Genomic DNA, 23,692 nt, shown 5'->3' on the forward strand with positions numbered 1-23,692 from the left:
GAATCTACACACAGCCTTGCTGCCAGAGGCTTGCCTTTCCTTTTCTGAGTCACTGCCCTTCATTATCAGGGAAATTAGCATGAAAAAGTGAATTCCAGTTCTATAACTGTATTCTATTCTTGTCCTCTGTCACATTCTCCACCCCAGCACCCCACCTAAAATGACAAAAGTTGAGTCCTGTGACATCACAACAGTTGGCTATTGTATCAACAACTGTGATGTCACCAACAGAGGATTGTGACTTCAAGGAAGAATGGAGGGAGGGTGTATAGCTGGCAAGAAACCCCATGGGAACAAAGAAGGTATTTTCATGCAGATCTTCACCCAGAAAGCCTGAGTTGGCCTTTCAGTGGATGGTCTGTCAGTGGAAGCCCTCTCCTTGGTTCCCATTGCTCCCTGTCTTTTTGGATTAATGATTTGGTTTGTGGACATTGCCCAAGTCTGAGTGTGTGTGGAAGGCCTCTGCTGGCCGGCAGGCTTCTGGGCTGGCTTTGGGTTTTATTCATGAGGTTGGAGCTAAACAGAGCTTTTCAGGGAGGGAGTTCATAGGGGTGCCTGGGAGCCTAGGGTGAGGCTTATGCGGATGTGCAGGGCCTGGGCTGAGGGATAACTGGTGTGCAGGCACTTCTGTTCAGGCAGAGGGGCTGTTCTACCAGCCACTCTGGGAAGCCTGAGTGTGCTGCCACAGGCCTGAATGTTGACTCCTGCGCACTTCTGGGGCTGGGTTGGGCCTGCCCTGGGAACTCCTCTTGGCTCCATGAACAGAGGCTTAAAAACACCTGCTGCACAGACTCCCAGACTTTCTTAGTTCATGGGCCTTAGTGTTTCAGTAATTTTTTTTTTTTTTACAGTGTCCATAGCCCAAAAGAAATACCTAAGTTTTCTTTTTTAAGTAGGTTTTTTTGTTTGTTTTTATATGAAGTCTTACTCTGTCACCTGGGCTGGAGTGCAGTTGGCTCACTGCATCCTCCGCCTCCCGGGTTCAAGTGATCCTCCTGCCTCAGCTTCCCTAGTAGCTGGGACTACAGGCAGGCACCATCACTTCTGGCTAATTTTTTTGTATTTTTAGTAAAATTAGGGTTTCACCATGTTGGCTAGGCTGGTCTTGAACTCCTGACCTCAGGTAATCTGCCCGCCTTGGCCTCCCAAAGTACTGGGATTACAGGGGTGAGCCACCGTGCCTGGCCTTAAGTAGGTTTAAACAATTAAGTATTTATATCCTAACAACTGAGTAGCCATCTGAAAAAAAATGATGTAAGAAATTGAAAGGAAAAATATTTATATTCCATTCTTAACCACAATTACTTATTAATGGGATGTATTAGGTACTGCATAGCATAGCAGACCTTGGAACCAGATTGATTAGTGCCATCCTTATTTCCTGTTCCACATTGCTTTTCACATGGTATTTGCTTTTTATCACAGCAACTGCTGAAAACCCAGCCTCAGAAAGAAATGACATCATCGAAAAGAATGTAATGCAGTCTGTTGTTTAAGCTGTGAACTCATGGGGTGTTCAACAAATGTTGAGTGTTGCTCTGTTTCCCTCAAAGATTTAAAATATTTAGCAGCATCACTGTGAGTTCATCATGGTGCTTTGGGGCACCTCAGCACACAGTCTGAGAAGCGAAGACCTGAAACTGCCAAGTAGCACTTGCTCTGTTTAAAGGAGGAAGAAGAGGCAAGTTCGGTTGTCATTATGGCCCTTAAAGGAGTTGGGCAGGTGGATGGACAGACTCTTTCTCTGCAGTCTCAGCTCCAGCAGATTGCATTGTTAGGGGGAAGGTCTTCGTTTGACTAGGGTCTGTGTGTGTGAGCCCCTTTCTCTAGATGGGGAAGAATGATGATAGGCATCTCTTACGCTTATTTGTTGTTGACTCAGAGCCTTCTGAACTAGATGGCTTAAAGAAAAATGGGATTTTGACAACCAGAATTCAGGGGCCAGGCATTGGACCTTCTGCTAATATCCTTTTCTAGTTCTTTTTTTTTTTTTTGAGATGGAGTCTCGCTGTCGCCCAGGCTGGAGTGCAGTGGCACGATCTCGGCTCACTGCAGGCTCCGCCCCCCAGGGTTCACGCCATTCTCCTGCCTCAGCCTCCCAAGTAGCTGGGACTACAGGTGCCCGCTACCTCACCTGGCTAATTTTTTGCATTTTTAGTAGAGACTGGGTTTCACCGTGTTAGCCAGGATGGTCTTGATCTCCTGACCTCGTGATCCACCTGCCTCGGCCTCCCAAAGTGCTGGGATTACAGGCGTGAGCCACCGCACCTGGCCTTTTTTTTTTTTTTTTTTGAGACAGAGTCTCACTCTGTCACCTAGGCTGGAGTGCAATGGCGCGATCTCAGCTCACTGCAACCTCTGCCTCCCGGGTTCAAGCGATTCTCCTGCCTCAGCCTCCAGAGTAGCTAGGATTACAGGCACCCACCACCACGCCCATCTAATTTTTGTATTTTTAGTAGAGACGGGGCTTCACCATGTTGGTCAAGCTGGTCTCGAACTCCTGACCTCCCAAAGTGCTGGAATTACAGGCGTGAGCCATCATGCCCGACCCCTTTTCTAATTCTTTATCCAGATAGAGTGGGGCTGCAGGGGTGTACTTGGGATGGAGGGTGGCTTCCTGCCACAAGATATGACAGAGACCAAAGAACTAATGTGCTCTGGTATCACTTCCAGAGCCTCATGCCAACCTCTCCATACTCTGGGGTCTGCTGCTTATGAAACTCTAGGCAAATTACTTAACCTTTCAGCCTCAGCTTCTTCATCCATAAAATGGAAATAATAGCGTCTATTTCATATAGTTGTAACTAAGATTACACAAGCTAAATACATGCATAGAACCAGCAGAGCCTGGCTATATAGGTGTGCTTTCTTCTTCTACTTCCAAATTTGAGGAAAAAAGAACTTTCCTCCAAAGGGAAATTGAGCCCTATGATCTAAGATCTGCAGTTCCAGAGTTACCCTCTACTGCTTCTTTTTTTTTCTTTTCTGAGACTGATTCTCGCTCTGTTGCCCAGGCTGGAGTGCAGTAGCACGATTTTGGCTCACTGCAACCTCTGCCTACTGGGTTCTAGTGATTCTCATGCCCCCACCTCCTGAGTAGCTGGGATTACAGGCACCTGCCTTCATGCCCAGCTAATTTTTGTATTTTTAGTAGAGACAGGGTTTCACCATGTTGGCCAGGCTGGTCTCAAACTCCTGACCTCACGTGATCCACCCACCTCGGCCTCCCAAAGTGCTGGGATTCCAGGCTTGAGCCACTGCACCTGGCCTCTCTACTGCTTCTTAATAACTTTGCTCTGTGGATCTAATGTTCCCAAATCTGCTGAGCTCTGTATCCTGCTTGCTATATTAAACTTTTTAATGAAGTATATCATACAACATGAATGTATATATGTATCCAAGTCAACAAATTTTTACAACTGAACCCATGTAACCAACACTCAGATCAAGAAACAGATTATTATCAATATCCCAGAATCTCTCTCCAGTCTTCCGATGAGTAACCATTCTCCTGTCTTCTAATAGCATTGATTTATTTTTGGGTTTTATTGTTTTCTATAAATAGGCTCATCTAGTATGTATTCTTGGTTTCTGGCTCTTTTATTCAGAATAATGGAGAGATTTATCCATGTTGTGTGTAGCTGTAGATGTTCATTCTCATTGCTGTATAGTAATCATTATGTAAAATACCAAAATTTGCCTTCTCTTCTTCTGATTATGAGCATTTGAGTTTTTAGTTTATAGCCATTATGAACAGTGTCGTTATGCACATTCTCATACTTGTCTTTTAGTACGCATGTGTATGCATTTCTGATGGGTATGAAACTAAGAAAGGAATTGCTGGGTCATGGGTTATACCTATATTTAGCTTTAGTATATAATACCCAACGTTATTCCAAAGTGGTAGTATTGATTTACACTTCCTCTGTCAGTGTTTGAGAATTCCAGTTGCTTCACATCCTTGCCAACAGTAGGTATTTTCTTTTTCATTTTATCCATTCCAGTGGGTATGTTAATGGGTATCACATCTCAGTTATAATTTGCATTTTGTTGATGACTAATAAAGTTGGATACCTTTTCATATATCTCTACACTGTTTGGGTATCCTCTCTGGTGAAGTATCTGTTCTACTCTTGCGCCATTTTTCTTTTGAGTTGTTTTTTATTGTAAAAGTTCCTCATATATTCTGGATATGAGTTCTTGGTTGGATGGTCTACTGAGTACAGTGTCTTATACTCTGTTGGTTTGCTTTTCACTCTCTGTATGGCATTTGTTAAATGAACAAAGTTCTTATTTAATGTAGTCTAATTTGTCAGTGTTTTTCATTATGGTTATCACTTTTTGTTTCCTTCTAAGAAATCTCCACTCGCTCCAAGATCTCCTTGGCATTTGTTTATGGTTTTTCTTCTTGTTTTTTCTTCTGCCTTCTTTTATCTCTTCCAGTCCTGCAAGACTCAGCCCATAATTTCCTGTCTCCTCTAGAAATCCTCCCCAGCATCCATCCTTCCACCTGATTAGATGCCTTTCTCCTCTCTCCCAGAGCTCTGTGTTCATACTTATATCACAGCTCTTGTTACGTTGTACCAGAATCTTTACTTATCCATCTCAGACAGGGTGGGGAGCTGCTCAAGGGCAAGGACCAGAGCATGGCACAGCAACATGGGGGCCTGGCTGGAAAGATCCCCTCAAGGGGTTCCAGTAAATAAGTAAATGAAATGCCCTCACCTATCTCTCTTTCTTTAGTTCTCCTACACTACTTCCCAACCTTTCTTAACCTGCGTCCTCTTTTAATGAATATAAAGATCTTTCACACTCTGCGGGTGTGCTCCAGATTGAGAGTTAACTACATTACAGTGTTTCAGGGAGGGCTGATCAGCAGTGTCCAAAACAGTAGACATCAGGAAAGGAAGGTGCTGGAATTCATTAAGCCCAGAGAAAGTACCTTTTGCACAGTATAATAGGAAAGTCATTATAATGTTTTCTTTTTTTTTTTTTTTTTGTTGAGATGCAGTTTTGCTCATGTTGCCCAGGCTGGAGTGTAATGGTGCGATCTTGGCTCACCGCAACCTCTGCCTCCCGGGTTCAAGCAATTCTCCTGCCTCAGCCTCCCAAGTAGTTAGGATTACAGGCATGTGCCACCATGCCTGGCTAATTTTGTATTTTTAGTAGAGCTAAGATTTCTCCATGTTGGTCAGGCTGGTCTCAAACTCCCGACCTCAGGTGATCCACCCGCCTTGGCCTCCCAAAGTGCTGGGATTACAGGCATGAGCCACTGGGCCCGGTCTTATAAGCTTTTCAGAGAGCAATTTTAGTTGAGTTCTTGGGCTGAAGCTACTCCTGCCCAGAATCGTTTGGGTTTTCACAGGGGGAGGCCTCCTTTTGAATTTTCTGTGTGGTTGTGGTTGCTGCAAGTGGGTCAGACCCTTCACTGGGAAGGCCAGAGGGAACTAGAGATGGTCCTGGACTGTGGAGCCCAACTGCTGTTCACCCTATCTAGGGAGGGCAGTTCTACTTACAGCGTACAGCAGGTGTGAAGGCCCTGGGGTAGGAACACACCTGGTGTGTTTGAGCACACGGTAAGCGGACAGTGTGGCTGGAGTGGAGAGAGTGAAGGAGAAAGAATAGTTGAAATGGGGCCAGAGATATAAAAGGGACCAGACAATGGAGGGCCTTATAAGTCATTGTAAAGATTTTGGCTTTTACTTTGAGTAATGGGAGCTATGGTTTTGAGAGTTTGGAATAGATGGGGTGACAGAAGCCGTGATGCTGGTGGAGAGTACATGTGATGGGTGTAGCTCATTGAGGATCTGTTCTTAGTGAAATCAGAAGCAGAGGCAGCTAAAATAGAGTGAGGATGAGGGAGGAGGTGCTGAAGTTGAGAGCTGGAGGGAAAGCTAAACCCCAGCCCAGAGACTTCCAGTACCACTGGGCTCTGAGTACTCACTGTTCTTTATAGATGGCTTCTCATTGGTCTTTGTGTTCTCATTATAGAGGTGGAGTAGTCTCCCTAAGCTATCTGTGGTAAAACGGAGGTATTAGTATTTTGCCCAGTCCCTTTAGCCTTTATTATTTCCTAGTCTTACATGGAGAAGGTGCAGCTTGTGGATGATAAGTTTCTTCTAGAGCAGGGGAGGCAGCTTGCCATCAGTCAAGTTGAGCTCAGCTAGACCAGAGAGCATGGGAAGGGTGAGAAGGAGGTCAGGACTTAGAGTCAGGAAGAAGTTGACACTTGAACTGGATATTTAAGAAAGAATGAGGGGCAAGGGACACTGAAAAATCAAAGGAATTGGTTGAACAAAAGCTTGGCGGCATAAACATTCCTGGCATGTGCAGGAAATGTCATCCAGTGAGATGTGGCTGGCCAGAGTGAAGGTGCTGCTCTGAGATAGGACTGTGGCCTCTGGATCGTCGAAATTGCAGGACCCACCATGTTCTCCTTGCCAGAGTGAAAGAGGGCAGTGGTTGGTCCCCAGGAGCAGGGTTTTTTATGGATCAGGCTTCCAATCTGCCTTCTTTTTCCAAGTGGTGACAAGACATTCGGCAGAGTAGGTGCCATAGTCTTGACAGAGCTAGGATAAGCCACTTGCTGAGAGGCTGAGTTTCCAGAATGGCACCAACAGCCATGTCTAGGTTTTTAAAACTATGTGAGAAACAGCCAGATTTCCTTTGGCCTGAAATTGCCTAACAAGCCCTCACTCCAATTCAGGCTTTCAGGAAGTGTTTAAACCCAGCTTTAAACCTCTGCAGGATCTGCACTGAAGTGGAGAAGGACCATCTGGCAGGAGAAGGGATTGAAAAATGGTTGAGGTTGAAAAAGCAGACTTAAAGGGCTCTCTTTGAGGAGGAGGGTTGGGAAAGAGGATGTGGGAATGATAAGTGGACAGTGAAGAGATGGAAAAAGTTCTTACTTTTTTTTCTGATTATTATGCAACAACAAAAAATTGTCTTTCCTGTGGCTGATTGAGGGAGATTTCAGCCTCACGGGGACCTGTTTACCCACCTATCCTCTGACCTCCCAGCAAAACAAATGTTGATTCCTCTCCACTTGACCAGGCTCATTATCCCCACTACGTTTTTACTTGAAGGGCTTTTTGGACCTGGGGCTGGAATGGAGAAGATATAAGATTTACAATGTGTATAGAAGTAGTGAAGGAGAAAAGGGTTTACTGTTTTGTAGGGAATGGGACGGTCTTGAGAAAATCCTTCCTGTCACTTCTTTTCTTTTCTTTTCTTTAATTTTCTTTTCTTCTCTTCTCTTCTCTTCTCTTCTCTTCTCTTCTCTTCTCTTCTTTTTTTTCCTTTTCTTTTCTTCTCACAGGGTCTGACTCTGTCACCCAGGCTGGAGTGCAGTGTCATGATTATAGCTCACTGCAGCCTTGGACTTCTGGGCTCAAGTGATCCTCCCCCATCAGGCTCCCAAGTAGCTGGGGCTACAGGTGTGCATCACCACATCCTGCTAATTTTTTATTTTTAGTAAAGACAGGGTCTTGCTCTGTTGCCTAGGCTGGTCTCAAACTCCTGGGCTCAAACAATCCTCCTACCTCTGCCTCCCAAAGTGCTGGGATTACAGGTGAAAGCTCACATTTTTGAGAACCTTGGTTTGGGTACTTACAAGGAACTTAATCTAAGGTTACTGAAGCTTGCAGCGGCTCTGGGTTGTGTGGGCAGGTGGGGGAAAGGGAGGTATGGCAGGGAGAGAATGGAGGCAGCACTGAGAAGATAGAAGGAAAGGGGCCATAGCTTTTTCTCAGGTTCTTTCTTAGTATGTTTCTAGGAGCCCTTTTATCCCTTTGAGAACCAGGCAAGTGGTCAATCAGTCGGGAGGTTAGGCAGAGAGGGGCTGTGCCTTTTGCTTATAGCATTGGTGGGCTTAGCTCTTTCTAGAAAGCAGGGGAGCTTTTCCACAGGAATTTAGCAGGGGGCCTCGCTGCTTCAGGAAGAACAGGGGCTGATGGGAGGATCCAGAAGACACAAGTGCTGAGGGTGAGGTTGAAGTCCCATGCGGAGAAGGATCATCCTGATTTAGTTGCATTTGTTAAGCTCCTTAGAATCTGAGGGCCAGTATTGGTTGCTGAGACTCTTGGCAGCCCTCCTCTGGGGAGCTGCCAGTCTGTTCCTCATGTCCTTGGCCAGGGCCCATGGATGAGGAGAGGTACAGGAAGGAGTTGGCAAGAAGGTAAAGAGGGTCTGAGGAGATGTTTGCTGGGCAGGATGAGTAGGCAGGTTGGTCCCAGGGCAATCAGGCCACAGCTGCACACTGTTGGGTCACTATACTGTCATTGTACTGATGGTCCTCTCCTGGCTCTCACCATGTTCTCAGAACACACACAAGAGCTCTGTTCCCGTTCCCACCTTCTCTGTCCCTTTAGGCTGCTGCCTAAACTTTGACTTCCACGTGAGCAGAATTGCTTAGGAGAGTAGTGGAACATAGATGTAGCAGAAATTCTCTCATGTGGTCGAGAGGTTTCCTATTTTCGGGCGTCTTGACTTCTTACCTCGGCTATAAAGCAGAGTGCTGGGCAATGTTTACGTTGCCTCTCAGTGGTGACATCAACCTCAGCAGAATGGGAGGCTTTCCTCCAAATGCTTGCATTTCTTCCTCTTCACTCAGGGCTCAGCTGTCTCCTGCTTCAAGAGCAAGGCATACTGTCACATCCACAGTTATGCCTGCAGAAAAGTATCAGACAGACATTTAGAAATGTCACCTAAACAAGGACAGATAGGTTTTTTGCTCTAGGATAGGAAGGTCCATTCTTAGAGGTGGGGCACCCCTCAGAAAGAGCTCCCTTCAGAGACTGAGCTCTCATCGGTCCCTTCTTGGACTTTTGAGAGAGCCGCTGTGGATCAGGTGATGGGATCGGGTCAGAAGGAGAAGGAGCACTCAGGATGCTAGAGAGTTGCCTGGTGGAGGCTGGACTGAGCAAAAGCTGTCAGCCTTCCAAGAGGTCTTTCTTCCTGTGGCAGTGAGGGGAATTGATGGGGGTTTCAAGCAGCCAAGAGGCTGTGCCCTGCACTGCTCCTGCCCAGCCGTCCAGGAGGTTTTGTGTGGCTATTGCCAATGCCGTGCGTCCTAACTCTTCCTGCTGGGACGCAGGCTAGAGAGCTGCGACACTTACCTGCTGGTTGGGAGGTCAGGTTGGAGCCGAGTGGACCAGGTGGAGGCCATGGATGAGGAGGCACAGCGCTGCGGTGGAGGGAGCCGCTGCATCTAACTGGGCCACTTGTGCTTAGCTCTGGCCCACTGTTGTCATACAGGAGTGCACACAGTGATGGTAAATTTTCTCATTTTTCAAAACAAGCTAGAATCTGAATTTTTCTTTCTATTCACCTGCTTTCTTAAGCTTGACAACTAATTCAGATTATTTAAAAATAAAAGGAAGGCCAAATGAGACGTGATTTTGCTTCTGCAGACCACCAGTGTATGACTTCTGATGTAAACTCTTTTTCCCAGGAGTTTAGAAATGAGGAGAAAGCAAGCAAAGAGATCAGAATGGGTGGCAGGAAGAGTAATTTCAAAGTACAGGAAGACGGAGCACACCTGGAGACTGAGGAAATGGCTTAGATGAGCCATTGGTAATGCTTTCACTGGATCCTGTGGTGTGCATGTTCCTTTGTGGTTGAGGGCCAGTGGTTCTCTGTGTGGTGGAAGAAGCTAATGGGATGGGGGGAGGAGGAAGAGGGTCTGAGTACCCATCTTTTAGTTGCACATAGCTAGGCAGATTCTTGGGAAGATGGTGAGTCGTGACCCCACTAAGTCCCTAGAGAACATGCTGTGGGACACAAGTTTTTTCACTTCAGGGCATATAAGCCTGGTTTAAAGTGCTTACTAAAATGCAGATTCCTAGGCCCCATCCCCACAGATTCCCATTCAGTAGTTGGGGCCTGGGACTCTGCAATTTAAAGCACCCCATCAATGTTAAAGAAAATAAGTGGACAATGGAGTGAGACAGAGCTGGGTCTACATTCCTGCTTTGTTCCTTCACTAGCTGAGTGATCTTGGTCCAGTCATTTAATTTCTCTGAATTTAAATTTCCTAATCAGAAAAAAGGAGACTATATTATCACTACCTTGTAGAATGGTGAGAACTAAATTAGAAGACAGTTGGAGGCAGTACAGGGTCCTGGCCCAGAGCTGGTGCAGGCCACCTGGGCATAAATCCCTGCCCCTTTCTAGCCATGTGTCCTGGAGCAAGCTAGTTAACTGTTCTCTATCTTGGTTTCCCTGGTAAAGTGTAACTAACCCTGTGAAATATTAATAGTACCCACCTCACAGGGTCGTTAAAGGGTTAAATGGCTTAATACACGTGAAGTGCTTGTAACTTTAGCTGTTATAATTACATGTATAAAAAGTCTAGCAGCGTGTCTCATAATAAATGCTCCTTTGCTTTTCCTTAGGTCCCCTTACTGTGGGTAACAGATTAAGGCTTAATCCAAATGTCACCTCCTGATGAGGCCTTCCTGGAGTCCACTTTTTACTTTCTTGTCTCCCTTCACAGTTAGCTTCTCCAGGGCAGGGACTGTGTCTTCCATGTTAATATCCTAGCACCTTGCACAGTGCCTCACATAGGGTCAGTGAATGGAATGATAGTACTAGGGAGTCTGAAAGATGACTCGGACTTGGGAATGGAGAGGTTGTCTTCCAAATACCTAAGGAAGTGTGATCTGGAAGAACAAACGTTTTTTAAGCTTCTATTGCCAGACAGGGCAATCATGGGAGGTAGGTCATGTTGCTATTATGGCTGTTATAGTGACAAAGTGAGTCTTTGACACTCACTGGAGCAAGGTCACATAACTAGCAGTTGTCAGAGGCAGGGCTGGACTCAAGGCAGGTGTTTTTCCCACTGCCCCTCGGGGCCTGCGACTGTGCCTCTTTGTCTGGATGCAGTTGGTAGAAAGGTTCCAGAGGTACCTTATTATTACTTTCTCTGGATTGTAACTCTTCAGATAGTTGTCTATAATTTGTCAGAGCTGTGTTTTTGAGGAACTTTGGGTTGATGGTATATGCTAATTGAACAATTTCCTTTTCTAAACATGCAGTTTCTGCCTAGACGTTGCCATCGAGGGCCTGGGAACTAGCAAAGAAGCCTCTCATCATGCTTGAGTCTCTGCTCCATTCCCACGGGCATTTCCTCTGCTTTAGGAGCATCTTCTCTCCCTGCAGTCTGACTAGCCAGGATATCAGGCTAAAAGCTTAGATGAGGGCCTGGGGCTGCTTGTAGGAGGTGGGGAGAAATGGTGTAGCCCAGGAAGCCAGAATGCTGAGAGTCCTCAAGCCTGAGCTTCAGGTGTAAAGGGTTAACTGGCCTTCAGCTCCTCAAGTCCCAAATTATTCTCTGACCCTGATAGACCTGGCCCAGAGAGAGCAGTTGCTGGGGAGGTTGGTGAGTAGGCATCTGTGTTTCTAACCTAGTGCGCCCTTGTGAGGTTCTCAGCAGTGCTGGCTCAAGATGCCTGAATTCCCAGGCCACTTCTGAGAATGGCAGCTGTACTCTTGGAGAAATGTGACTAAGGGTCCCTGTCATGGGCCTGGAAGCAATTTTGTTCTGCTTCTTTCTTGGTTACATCTTCACAGGATTTTTCTTCTTAGCCACCCAGATGTCAGAGTCAACTACATTTCTCTTTCTTAGTAAGTTGGCTCTGTGTTCTCATATACAACTGCATGATAGCATTTCAGAGCAGTGAGTCTACCCTCCTAAAAGCAGAAATTCAGGGAAAGAAAGAATATGTTTTCATCATGTTCTTTTAACATGTTTCAGTTTCTGGTCATGCCACAGATCTTTTGCCTTTTCTCCAAGGGGCTGCCCTGAAGCTGATAGAGCAGGTCAAGTGTTGTTTTCATGGATGGTGATGGTTATTGTGACCATTGCTACAGCTGAAAACTGATGCTTAGCAAGTTGATTCCTATAGCACTGTGCTTCCTGAGGACCCTGAAAACTGTCCTGAGAAAACGTCCTGTCTCCCTTCTCTGTTGTACATATAGCAATATGATATGCCAAGCACTTTACTTGGCACTGGGCTGGTACAGGTAGAGAGAACTAGAGTCAGTGTGCATAGATGCCCTGGGGGCAAGATTGACTTTATCATCATCATCATCATCATCACTAATGTTATGCTATTAATATAGACTTAAATTTATAGGGCCAAGTATGGTGGCTCATGCCTGTAATCCCAGCACTTTGGGAGGCTGAGGTGGGAGGATCACTTGAGACCAGCAGTTCGAGACCAGCCTGGGCAACATAAAGAAACCCCATCTCTACCAAAAAGAAAAAAGTTAGCTGGACCAACTCCATTTTATGAAGGGTGAAAGTGAGGCTGAGAGTTGGTTTCCTTTTTCCAGAAGCATCTGCCGTATTCACCTTGGAGGGATGTTTCATTGCTGTCACCATCAGCTAATCATCCCCTGCCTACTGGCTGCTTCTGCTCTTTCCAGTTACCCTATCACCATCACTAAAACCACAACCCTGAGAGCTTATGCAAAGTTAAAATTAGAGCTAGTACATTTCATCTTGAGATTAGGAAAGAAGTATAAATGGTATCAAGAATTAGGACTTGACTTATTTTTATCATCAAAACCAATCACTTATTTGCACCAAGGTAATAAGATGGTCTCCAGGATTAAGGTCATCAGTGGCCATAAATAAATATGTTTAACGTTCACATCCAGATATACTTCATTTTGGCCAATGTGATGGAGGATGCCAATCAGAGGGAGAGAACTACTGTTTGTGAACTGTTCAGCTTCCGTGATGGTGGTGTTCACCTAGGCTGTGGTGCACCTTGACATTGGAAATGTGCTTGATGTGTCGTTTGTGTTGTCCCTCACACCCACTCTCCAAGGCACTTAAAAAGATTTATTTAGCTCTTGTTTTAACGTCTATATTGAGATGTAATTAACATGCTGTAAAATTCATTGATATAATGTAATGATTTTTAATATATTCACAAGAGTTGTACAACCATTACCACTGTCTAATTCTAGAACATTTTTGTCACCCCAAAAAGAAACCCCATACTCCTGTCAGCCATGTCCCATTCTGCCACCCTCAACCAGTGCTAGGCAGCTCCTAGTTTGCTTTCTGTCTCTATAGATTTGCCTGTTCTGGACATTTCACAAAAGTGGAATCAAGGTTTATTCATGTTGTAGAATGTATCAGTACTTTACTCCATTTTATGTCTGAATAATATTCCATTGTATTGATATATACCACATTTTGTTTATCATCAGTTGATGGACATTTGGGTTAGGTCTACTTTTTGGCTACTATGAGTAATTCTGTTATGAACATTTATGTACAAGTGATTGTGTGGACATATATTTTCTTTTTTTTTTTTTAATTAGCTGGATTTAGCCATTCCACCACGTATGCATATTTCAAAACAACATATAGTACACCATAAACACATATCATTTTTATTTGACAATTAAAATAAGTTAATTGATAATAATAACAAAATTGAGTATAGTAGTCAGTCATTCACTTCTTGTACTTTTTGACTCTATCTCCTTCAGGGATGACAAATTCTGCACTATTCTTGGCTGTGAAATAAATAGCGCTCCACTGCAGGGAAGACCTATGGGTGTACATGTCTGTCCTGTGTGGACATATATTTTCATTTCTTCTGAACAGATACCTAGGAGTGGGTCATCCTGGTTTATATAGTAACTCTGAGTATAACTTTTTGAGGAACTACCAAATTGTTTTCCAGAGTGGCTGTGCCATTTTACATTTCTACCAGCAAGGAATGGAAGTTCCAATTTCTCTGCAGTCTCACTAGCATTTGTTTTTATCTGTCTTTTTTTGTTATAGCAATCCTAGTGGATGTGAAGTAATATCTCATGTGTTTTTGATTTGTATATCCCTAATGACTAATGATATTGAGCATTGTTTCATATGCTTATTGGCCAAGTTTCTATCTTTGGAGAATTTCTGTTCCAAATTCTTTGTCTAATTTTTAATTGGGTTGCTTTTTTATTATTGAGTTGAAAGAATGCTTTATATATTCTGGATACAAGTTTCTTAGCAGATACATGATTTGCAAAAAATTTCTCCCATTATTTAGGCTGTCTTTTCACTTTCTTGATGGTATTGCTTACAGCACAAAAGTTCTTTACTTTGACATAATACAATTCATGTCCTTTTTCCTTTTGTGTGTGTGTGTGTGTGTGTGTGTGTGTGTGTGTGTGTGTGTGCTTTTGGTGTTATATCTAAGAAACCATTGCCTAATCCAATGTCATAAAGATTTACTTCTGTTTTCTTCTAGCTTTGCTTTTGTAATTGTAGCTCTTACATTTAGGGCTATACTACATTTTTTACTTTATTTTTAAATATGGTATGAGGTGGGGCCCTACTTTATTCTTTTGTATATGGATATCCAGTTTTCTCAGCACAGTTTGTTGAAAAGACACTTCTTTCCCCATGAATTGTCTTGGCATCCTTATTGAAAATCTGTTGACCATAAATGTAAGGGATTATTTCTGGACTCTGGATTCTGTTGTATTGATCTCTATTTCTGTTCTTATGTCAGTACTGCACTGTCTTGGTTACTTTTTAGTATTTTTTTTTAATTGGCAACTCAGAGTCTTCTAACTTTGTTCTTTTTCAAGATTGTTTTGGCTGTCCTGTATCCCTTGCATTTCCATAAAATTTTAGGATCAGCTTGTCAATTTCTGAAAAGAAGCTAGCTGGGATTTTGATGGGTATTCTATTGAGTCTGTAAATCAATTTAGGGAGAATTGCCATCTTAACAATATTAAATTTTCCGATCCATGAATATGGTATGTCTTTTCATTTTTTAGTCTTTAATTTCTTTCAACGATGTTTTATAATTTACAGTATACATGTCTTGCATTCCTTTTATTTCTAAGTGATTTATTATTTTTGCTGCTATTGTTAATAGAATTGTTTTCTTAATTTCATTTTCAGATTGTTCATTGTTAGTATATAGAAATAAAATTGATTTTTTTTTCTTTTTGGAGGCAGAGTCTTGCTCTGTTACCCAGGCTGGAGTGCAGTGTTGCAATCTTGGCTTACTACAACCTCTGCCTCCCAGGTTCAAGTTACTTTCATGCCTCAGCCTCCCGAGTAACTGGGATTACAGGCATGCACCACCACACTTGGCTAATTTTTGTATCTTTAGTAGAGATGGGGTTTTGCCATGTTGGCCAGGCTGGTCTTGAACTCCTGGGCTCAAGGGATCTGCCTGCCTTGGCTTCCCAAAGTGCTGGAATTACAAGTGTGAGCCACCACGCCTGTCCCAAAATTGATCTTTAATATTGATTTTGTATCCTGCACACTTACTTGAACCCACTCAGCAGTTTAATAGGTTTTTTAGTGGAATCCTTAGGATTTTCTACGTACAAAATCATGCCATTTGCAAATGGAGATAATTTTACTTCCTTCTTTCCAACCCAAATGCACTCTTAAATTTTAATCTTCATATTCCTTTTATTACTTGGCATAAAATAATGTTCCTGAAAGGATAGTGCATTTACCATTGTGATATATTAGCTAAGAATATATGGTACATGAACATTTTTTACTTTTAAATATTTAAATACCTTAATGTATATTACTTTTATTTTAATGGGTATTAGAAAAAATGATTAGCACTTTTAGCTCTCAATTTCATGATGTGTACTCAAATGTTACTTTATCGTAATGGTTTTCCCTGAACATCTTATTTAAAATAAGATACCCTCTTCACCACTCTCTTTCCCTCTACCTTGCTTAAGTTTTTTTTTCTCTCTCTTTTTTTTTTATTGAGACAGAATCTTGCCCTGTCACCCAGGCTGGAGTGCAGTGGTGCAATCTTGTCTCACTGCAACCTCCTCCTCCCAGGTTCAAGCAATTCTCCTGCCTCAGCCTCCCAAGTAGCTGAGATTACAGCTGCCTGCCACCACACCTGGCTGATTTTTGTATTTTTAGTAGAGAAGGGGTTTCACCATGTTGCCCAGGCTGGTCTGAACTCCTGACCTCAAGTGAACTGCCTGCCTTGGCCTCCCAAAGTGCTGGGATTACAGGTGTGAGCCACCACTCCCGGCTCAACCATACTTAATTTTTTTTCATTCCACTTATCATCACCTTACATATTACACATGAAGGTACACTTATTATCACACACGTGATAATTCATGTGTGCTCATTGTCTGTTTTTCCCCACTGGGATGTAAGCTGCATGAGGTCAGAGACTTTGTATTACTCTTTGCTGGATCACATTTGCCTTGGACATGGGTGCTCAGTAAATATTTGTTGAATGAATAGTTTATTGTTTAGAATGAGGTTACTTTTTTCTTTTTAGGAAAAGGAAGTCAGTTTCAAGTATATTCAAGAAAAATATTGAATAAATAGTATGTCAGGAGGTATGCAAATATGGCAAAAACCATGGACTGTACAGAATGATAGAAGTTTAAGGAAACTCTAACTTAAGGAAAGAGGAGAGATGGATGGAGATGGAGTTTCTTGGGCTTCTTTGTTTATTTTGTTTTCTGTGAAATTGTGTCAGAATTGGTGGGTTCTTGGTCTCACTGACTTCAAGAATGAAGCCGCGGACCCTCGCGGTGAGTGTTACAGTTCTTAAAGGCGGTGTGTCCGGAGTTTGTTCCTTCTGATGTTCGGATGTGTTTGGAGTTTTTTTCCTTCTGGTGGGTTCGTGGTCTCACTGGCTCAGGAGTGAAGCTGCAGACCTTCGCGGTGAGTGTTACAGCTCATAAAGGCAGTGTGGACCCAAAGAGTGAGCAGCAGCAAGATTTATTGCAAAGAGCGAAAGAACAAAGCTCCCACAGTGTGGAAGGGGACCCGAGCGGGTTGCCACTGCTGGCTTGGGCAGCCTGCTTTTATTCCCTTATCTGGCCCCACCCACATCCTGCTGATTGGTCCATTCTACGGAGAGTCGATTGGTCTGTTTTACAGAGAGCTGATTGGTCCATTTTGACAGGGTGCTGATTGGTGCATTTATAAACCCTGAGCTAGACACAAAAGTTCTCCACGTCCCCACTAGATTAGCTAGATACAGAGTGTTGACTGATGTATTTACAAACCCTGAGCTAGACACAGAGTGCTGATTGGTGCATTTACAAACCTTGAGCTAGATACAGAGTGCTGATTGGTGTATTTACAATCCCTTAGCTAGACATAAAGATTCTCCAAGTCCCCGCCAGATTAGCTAGATACAGAGTGCTGATTGCTGCATCCACAAGCCCTGAGCTAGACACAGGGTGCTGATTGGTGTGTTCACAAACCTTGAGCTAGACACAGAGTGCTGATTGGTGCACTCACAATCAAATTAGCTCACACTCTTCCCTATTCCAGGCCAGGGGTTTCTTGGGGGCTCTTAAGCTGTAACACATGGAGTTAAACATTAAGTAGGAAAGCAGTTTCTACTACCTGCCACAGACACCCTCTTGGCACTTTTGGAGGTCATCTGGAAGATGTTCAAGATGCTTTTGGCTGCCTATAGAAACTTGGCTTACCGGCATTGTCGTCTTTGCAGGGCTCTGGGTTTGCAGAGAGCCGAAATGACCATGACTGCCAACAAGAATTCCAGCATCACCCACGGAGCTGGAGGCACTAAGGCCCCTCGGGGGACTCTGAGCAGGTGGGTAAGGGAGCACTTGTGGGAGGTGGCATCAAGGGACCTAGGTCCTGGGTGGGATCCCTCCAAAATGTAAATAGTCATCATCTTGACTGACAGTCATCCAGGTGACAGTCAGCTCATGCTGACCATTAGGCCGAAGATATTTTCTATAAGTTTCCATGTGACATCGCAAACAGTAACCCTAAAACAAGCTTTGCTTTGTGTCTAGCATTCCAAGGATGGGGCCAGCAAGAAGCAGCTGATGTTCTTCTAGCTGTAACCTTTTCCCATGGTCGGGAGAGTTTGGGGCCTGTGCCTGAGCCAAGCTGCACTGTAGTGAGGGAGGCTGACCACATTGGGCTAAGAGTGGAGAGGCAGTTACGCATATTAGCACAAACTCCAAGCAGCAGCCTAGGCTTTATAAGAGTTTAGAGAAACCGTGGATTTTGGAATCATGGATTTGGTTCAAATCCAGGTTCTAACCACTTACCAAATAGTGAGCTCTCAGAACATTTGCCTGTGCCCTATAAAATCTTCATTATTTCATCTATAAAATAATAATAGTAGTTATCTTACAGAGTTTCTGTGAGGACTAAATGAGATAATATATGTCAGTGCTTAGCATTATGGCTGACATAAAGCTACTCAGTAAATTTTAACCCCCTTTTGAGGATGAGATCAAAGCTTCCAGAACTCACAAATGCACAGATAGATGCACAGTACTCTCACCAGGGCTTCTCTGGTCTTGGCCAAGGCTGGACGCTGATATCTTAAAAGAACCTTTAGTCTTTTTTATTAAAGCTGTGTACCTTTCATAGCCCTTTCTGCTGAATGTCAGGTGGACACATTTGGCTTTTGGGGCCTCTGCCTCTAAGATGGATAGCTATGAGAAGGATGCTCAGCTTTGGTTTGGACAGGGCTAGTTCATTCCTGGATATTTGGCTGTGCAGTGCTAGGCTGAGTCCAATAGGGTCTGGTCAGAGTTGGTGGTAAACATTTGGTTCATTCAGAACTGGAGTCCAGATATAGTTGGTAGAATAGTGCACGTGATGTAGCCCCTGGGGAGTGACTGTCATGAAGGAGGCAGGGGTTCCCCACACCATACATACAGGACTTTGTCCCAATAGAAACAGTCTGGATGGACTATGCCAAACAGGGTTTGATGGACTCTGACTTGTTAAGTACGTAAGATCCTGGGACTTAGCCAAGCAAACTGACTATCCACTTGCAGCAGCAAGACTGATAGGAACACCCCCTGCCCAGGCAATCCCTCTCATTTAGACTGGGCTTGGTAGCATACCAGCTTCCCTGTACTGAGTGAGGCTGGGAATGGCAAGAAACAGCTTCTTGGGCAATGCAGGTGGAGAAACTGACCTCCTCCAGAACATGCCGGTGTCCAAGGCAGAAACAAGTCAAGGTCTGAGTCTTTGTCTCCCATTGTCTGCTCCTGGGAACCACGTTGCTGGGCTCTTGTCAGCCTAGTGGCATTCTTACCATGATTGAGCTGGCAGATGGGGCTGGTAACTAAGGTTCCAGTTTTTTAGAATATCACACTACTGTAGGAGTGAAACAAATATCTGTGATTGTGTCATTTTATTCGTAATTTTAAAGAAATTGTATATTTAGTACCTGACATGGAGATTACCATTCCCAGCAACTCTCAACTCCTTTAAATATTCTTTTTTTTTTTTTTTCCTTCTAATTTCCACCATACAATGGGGTAGAGGGGTGGGAGGGGCAGTATTTACATCAAGTTTCAAAGCAGACTCGAGACTGCTGACAGGTGCTCCAGTTTCTATTTGGAGTAAATGCCTACTTACTTCTAAGTGTTTTCAGAAATTGCTCTTCCTTTAGCTTCTCAGCATGCTTGCCATCATAACATGCTAAATGGTGTTTGTAAATATCTGAGCCTCAGATGTGCCTAAAAAAAGCACCTTTCCTGCCTCCCTTCTAGGTCTTCTCTTCCTTCCTACCACATTTCCGCTTCTCTCCTTCCCTCCCTCCCTCCCTTCTTTCCTGGGAGCCTGGCTTTTGGTTTGAAGTTGCAGGCCTCTGTGGCTAGCGACACCCTTCTCTCAGAGACTACCCCTGGGGTGTAGTATTATTTAGACATTGTGATCTGGTGGTTTCTTTGGCTGCCTTCACCCCTGGCCACATCTGGGTGTGTTCTTTGGGCTAAGGCAGTAAATCACCGGTTCATTTAGGAAGGCATTGTCAATGAACTCACAGGGTTCTCCTGGGTGCCAGGCTCTGTGCTGGGCACTGGAGGGCAAAGAGGGATGATCCATTCTCTTTCTCCAAGGTATTTACAACTTGGATTGATGATCTTGGCACCTGAATTTCTAAGTTTGACCTTTCAATAGGTGTTTGGTAGTGACCTGGGGCCCTTTTATCATTGCCAGCACATGAATCCAAGGAGGAGACTCCTCGGTGTGACCAGAGCTTTAGTTGGGGAGGGGAGGGTGTCAGGGCCTTGGAAAGCTGGGCCTTTGACACTTTGGCTACGCTGGGGACCTGCACATCATCCACATGAAGGCAGAGGAACCCACTGGTTCTAAGAGGCATTTGTATCCAGCTTTGGGGGAAGAGGGAGGTCTGGTCAAGGAAAACTGGCGGGGGTGGGCAGATGGGACCCTGTGTAACTGTCAAGGTGTGTATTTGAAGGACTGTACCTTTAATTTGTATAAGACTTCACCTGCTGCTACCACCAAGCCTGTCTGGGTTAAAGACCCTGGATTCCAGTCCCTAGGTTTTCACAGGTGTGTTGCTAATTTATTCCCTTCCTTTTCTTTTGCAGCTTAGTCTTGATTTGGCAGGAATGTGTAGGAGGAGGAAATCTAAGCCTTTCATGTGACTGCCTCAGTTTTGTTCTTCGCTGTGTCTTGGTCTCCTGGAGCAGGTTTCCTTGTCTTCGCTTTTGTTGATGAGGCCAAATGAGCATACTGTTCATCCTTACCTGCCAGATACACTCTCCCCACAGGCTGTTCCCACTTCAGCTCACAAGATATGGCTGCATCCCACTCTGGGGGTCGGGGGTGGGATTCTCAAACCTCTTCTGAATTCTAGAGGTCAGCCTTTACTGTGTTGGTGTTGATGACCTGGGGGTGGGACTGGAAGCAGGTTGGTAACTTGCAAAAAAGGAAGTATTATGTTTAGAGCTAATTCAGCTGTGTAGATAGGGTGAACTTTGCCACTTATTGCTCTCAGGAGATTTCACTTGTGCAGTTAAGACCTGGCAGGCAGCAGGGGCTCTTCTCTGAAGACCTGCTGATTTCCTCCACAGCTTCTTCACTATGAAACTCCAGCACCTGGGTCATTGCAACTTGGAAATAACAGACTATATCAGCCTTGAGTTTGAGAACTTTGCTTGTGGTGGGTGCTGAAAATCTGAGTGTTTGTGAGAATATATAATTCTCGAGGGCAAGGACTTTGATGTCTTTCTGTGTGCCTAGAGCCTGGAATAATGCCTGGCACATAGAAGCCATTAGCTATTTGTTGATCAGTCAACTAGATAGATGGGAGAGCAGCCTCTTAGAGCATAGGCTGTTGTACTACTTGAGTCCTTATAGTACCTTCCTAATGGGTCATCTTAGCTTTGGACTCTGTTTTCATCTAGTCTATAGTTTCTTAGAAAGGCAGAGCTGAAAGGGGGCTTTAGTAGCTCATTCAGTCCAACCCATTTGATTTACAGATTGGGAAACTGAGGCACAGAAAAGAGGAGGTACTCCTTAAGGATACAAAACTAGTAGGAAGAGGTACTCAAGCCTGCCTCTCTTCATCCTTCCGTTACTTTATTATCCCAACACATTCCCTTCCTATGAGCACTCCTGGGATCTTCCTGCCACCAAAGTACTGCTATCCATGATAAAGTCAAACTTAGCCTGGTTTGCAGGGCTTTTCATGATCTGGCCCTGGTCTTTCTTTCTGCCTTAATAGTTCACTCTTCTCTAATGCAAACCTTACATTTCTGCCAATCTGGATGCAATTATTCACTTCTCTCCCAGTGTTTTTCTTGACCACCCAACTAAGACAAATCCCTCCCTCCTCTGCATTCACTCAGAATCTTTGGTTCAAAACGGCCAAATGGCGCTTATCATATAGTATCTCATAAAGTGGGTATTTGCGTGGGTCTTATTTCCCCTACTCAGCTGGAACTCTTTGGAGGCCCGATATGTTCTCTGTTGGGATGTTAGAGTTGGAAGGGATCTTGAGATATATCTGGCTCAGTAACTTACATTACAAATGAGGAACCTGTAAGCCCACACAGCTAATTGGCAGTGGAGCCCTAATTTCAACTCATATTTGCAGGTTTTTATGCAGAGGGTGGCCTCAGTTTGTGATACAGTGAAATCCAGAGATGTCTTAAGGTTCCATGGCCAACGTAGGCACAGAGTTGGACCCTGTGCCTTAGATCAGGGAGAAGCTAAGAGCTTAAAGAGAAGAAAAATCTCCTGAGTAGCTGTGGGTAAAAGATAGTGCTGCAGGGCCTGTCCTGGCCATGGCAGGCCCCCCTCAAGAGGCCCTGTGGCCTCAGCCCGTTACTCAAGATGCTTCCTAGAATCCAACCATGATGCTGTCAGTACTGGTCTGGTTATTTATTGCTACATAACAAATGACCCCAAACTTAGTGGCTTAGAATAATATTTATTTTACCCACCAATTGCAATTTGGGTAGGGCTCAGCAAGGAAAGCTTGTGTCTGTTCCTTGCAGCATCAGCTGGGGTAGCTTGAAAGTTATGGGTGACTCAATGGCTAGGGGCTGAAATCATCTGAAGGCTTACATGTGTGACAGTTGATGCTGGCGTTCAGCTGGGACTAAAGCTAGGGAACACCTGCACGTCACCTCCACACTTGGCAGCATGCCTTCATAGCATGATATGTGGGTTCCAAGAGTAAGAATCCCAAAAGAACAAGGCAAAAATGCATGGCATTTTAATGAGCTAGCCTCAAAAGTCAGATAGTTTATCTTCTATTGTACTGTATTGATTAAGACAGTAACAATGGGCTGCCCAAGTTCAAGAGAAGGGAATATAATTTCCACCACCTGCTGAGAGGAATATCAACATCTCTTTATAAGAAGGTATGTGGAATGGGATAGGTTGTGGTACCTGTCTTTGGAAAATACAGTCTACCCTCTGATTGCAACAATTCACATCTTTCCCAAATGCAAAATACACTCACTCTCTCCCCTAAAATCTCAGGTCTCCTCTTATTCATGGCGTCATCTTGAAGTCTATTACAATGGAATCTTGTCACCAAAATCAGGTCCAGATAGGGCCGGGTGCAGCGGCTCACGCCTCTAATCCCAGCACTTGGGGAGGCTGAGGCAGGCAGATCGCTTGAGCCCAGGAGTTTGAGACCAGCCTGGGCAACATGGAAAAAACCCATCTCTACAAAAAATACAAAAATTAGCTGGATGTGGTGGTGCACACCTGTAGTCCCAGCTACTCTGGAGATTGGGGTGGGAGGATCACTTGAGCCTGGGAATTCAAGACCAGCCTGGGCAACAACATAGTGAAACTCCCTCTCTACCAAAAATCAAAAAGTTGGCTGGGTGTGGTGATGCATGCCTGTAGCCCCAGCTCCTCTAAAAGCTAAGGCAGGAGGATTCTTGAGCCTGGGAGATGGAGGTAGCAGTGAGCCAAGATTGTACTGCACTTCAGCTTGGTCATAGACTGAGACCCTGTCTTAAAAAAAAAAAAAAAATCAGGTCCGGATGTAGATGAGACTTTTGGGGCGCAGTTTCATTCCTTGTGTGCAGCTCCTTAAGTACTGTTTCTCTTGCTGTGAAGACCTGTAACTTAAAAGAGAATGTATATCTGCTACCCAAAATACACTGGTGGGACAGGCTTAGGGTAACCACTGAATATGCTTCTTTTCAAAAAGGGGAAAATGAGAGGTACCCAGCGCTCACTGGTTTGATGTATTTCTTATATTCAGTGGGACAGCTGTTGCTGATTCTTTGACTAGGTGTTGATTCATTTACCTTGTCTCTAGCTGCACCCTCTGGGCTTTTGGTTCTGTCCTCTGAGTCATCTTTTCTTTTCCATAGAAGTAGCTCATTATTGCAGGTGAGTAGTTTCTCCATCTGCTTCATGCCCATAATATGTTAAGGGCCC

General features: G+C 44.2%; 1 protein-coding gene across 7 annotated transcripts in view; it reads left to right on the plus strand.

The window, feature by feature from the left end:
• The window catches only part of DENND2B (DENN domain containing 2B), a 180,453-nt gene that overhangs the window by 105,274 nt on the left and 51,487 nt on the right, over nucleotides 1-23,692 (plus strand). For 5 of the 7 annotated variants that reach the window (XM_058446361.1, XM_058446359.1, XM_032166664.2 and 2 more), the window contains one exon: nucleotides 17,490-17,594. In XM_058446361.1, coding sequence (XP_058302344.1) covers nucleotides 17,515-17,594 — 80 coding nt within the window. In that variant the 5' untranslated portion in view covers nucleotides 17,490-17,514. Of the gene's footprint in view, nucleotides 1-258; nucleotides 303-1,468; nucleotides 1,682-17,489; nucleotides 17,595-23,692 lie in introns of those variants that run through there. The other 2 variants (XM_058446362.1, XM_058446363.1) reach the window with 2 other exon arrangements.

Source organism: Hylobates moloch, unplaced genomic scaffold, assembly GCF_009828535.3.
Source record: "Hylobates moloch isolate HMO894 unplaced genomic scaffold, HMol_V3 SCAFFOLD_11, whole genome shotgun sequence".
Taxonomy (NCBI): domain Eukaryota; kingdom Metazoa; phylum Chordata; class Mammalia; order Primates; family Hylobatidae; genus Hylobates; species Hylobates moloch.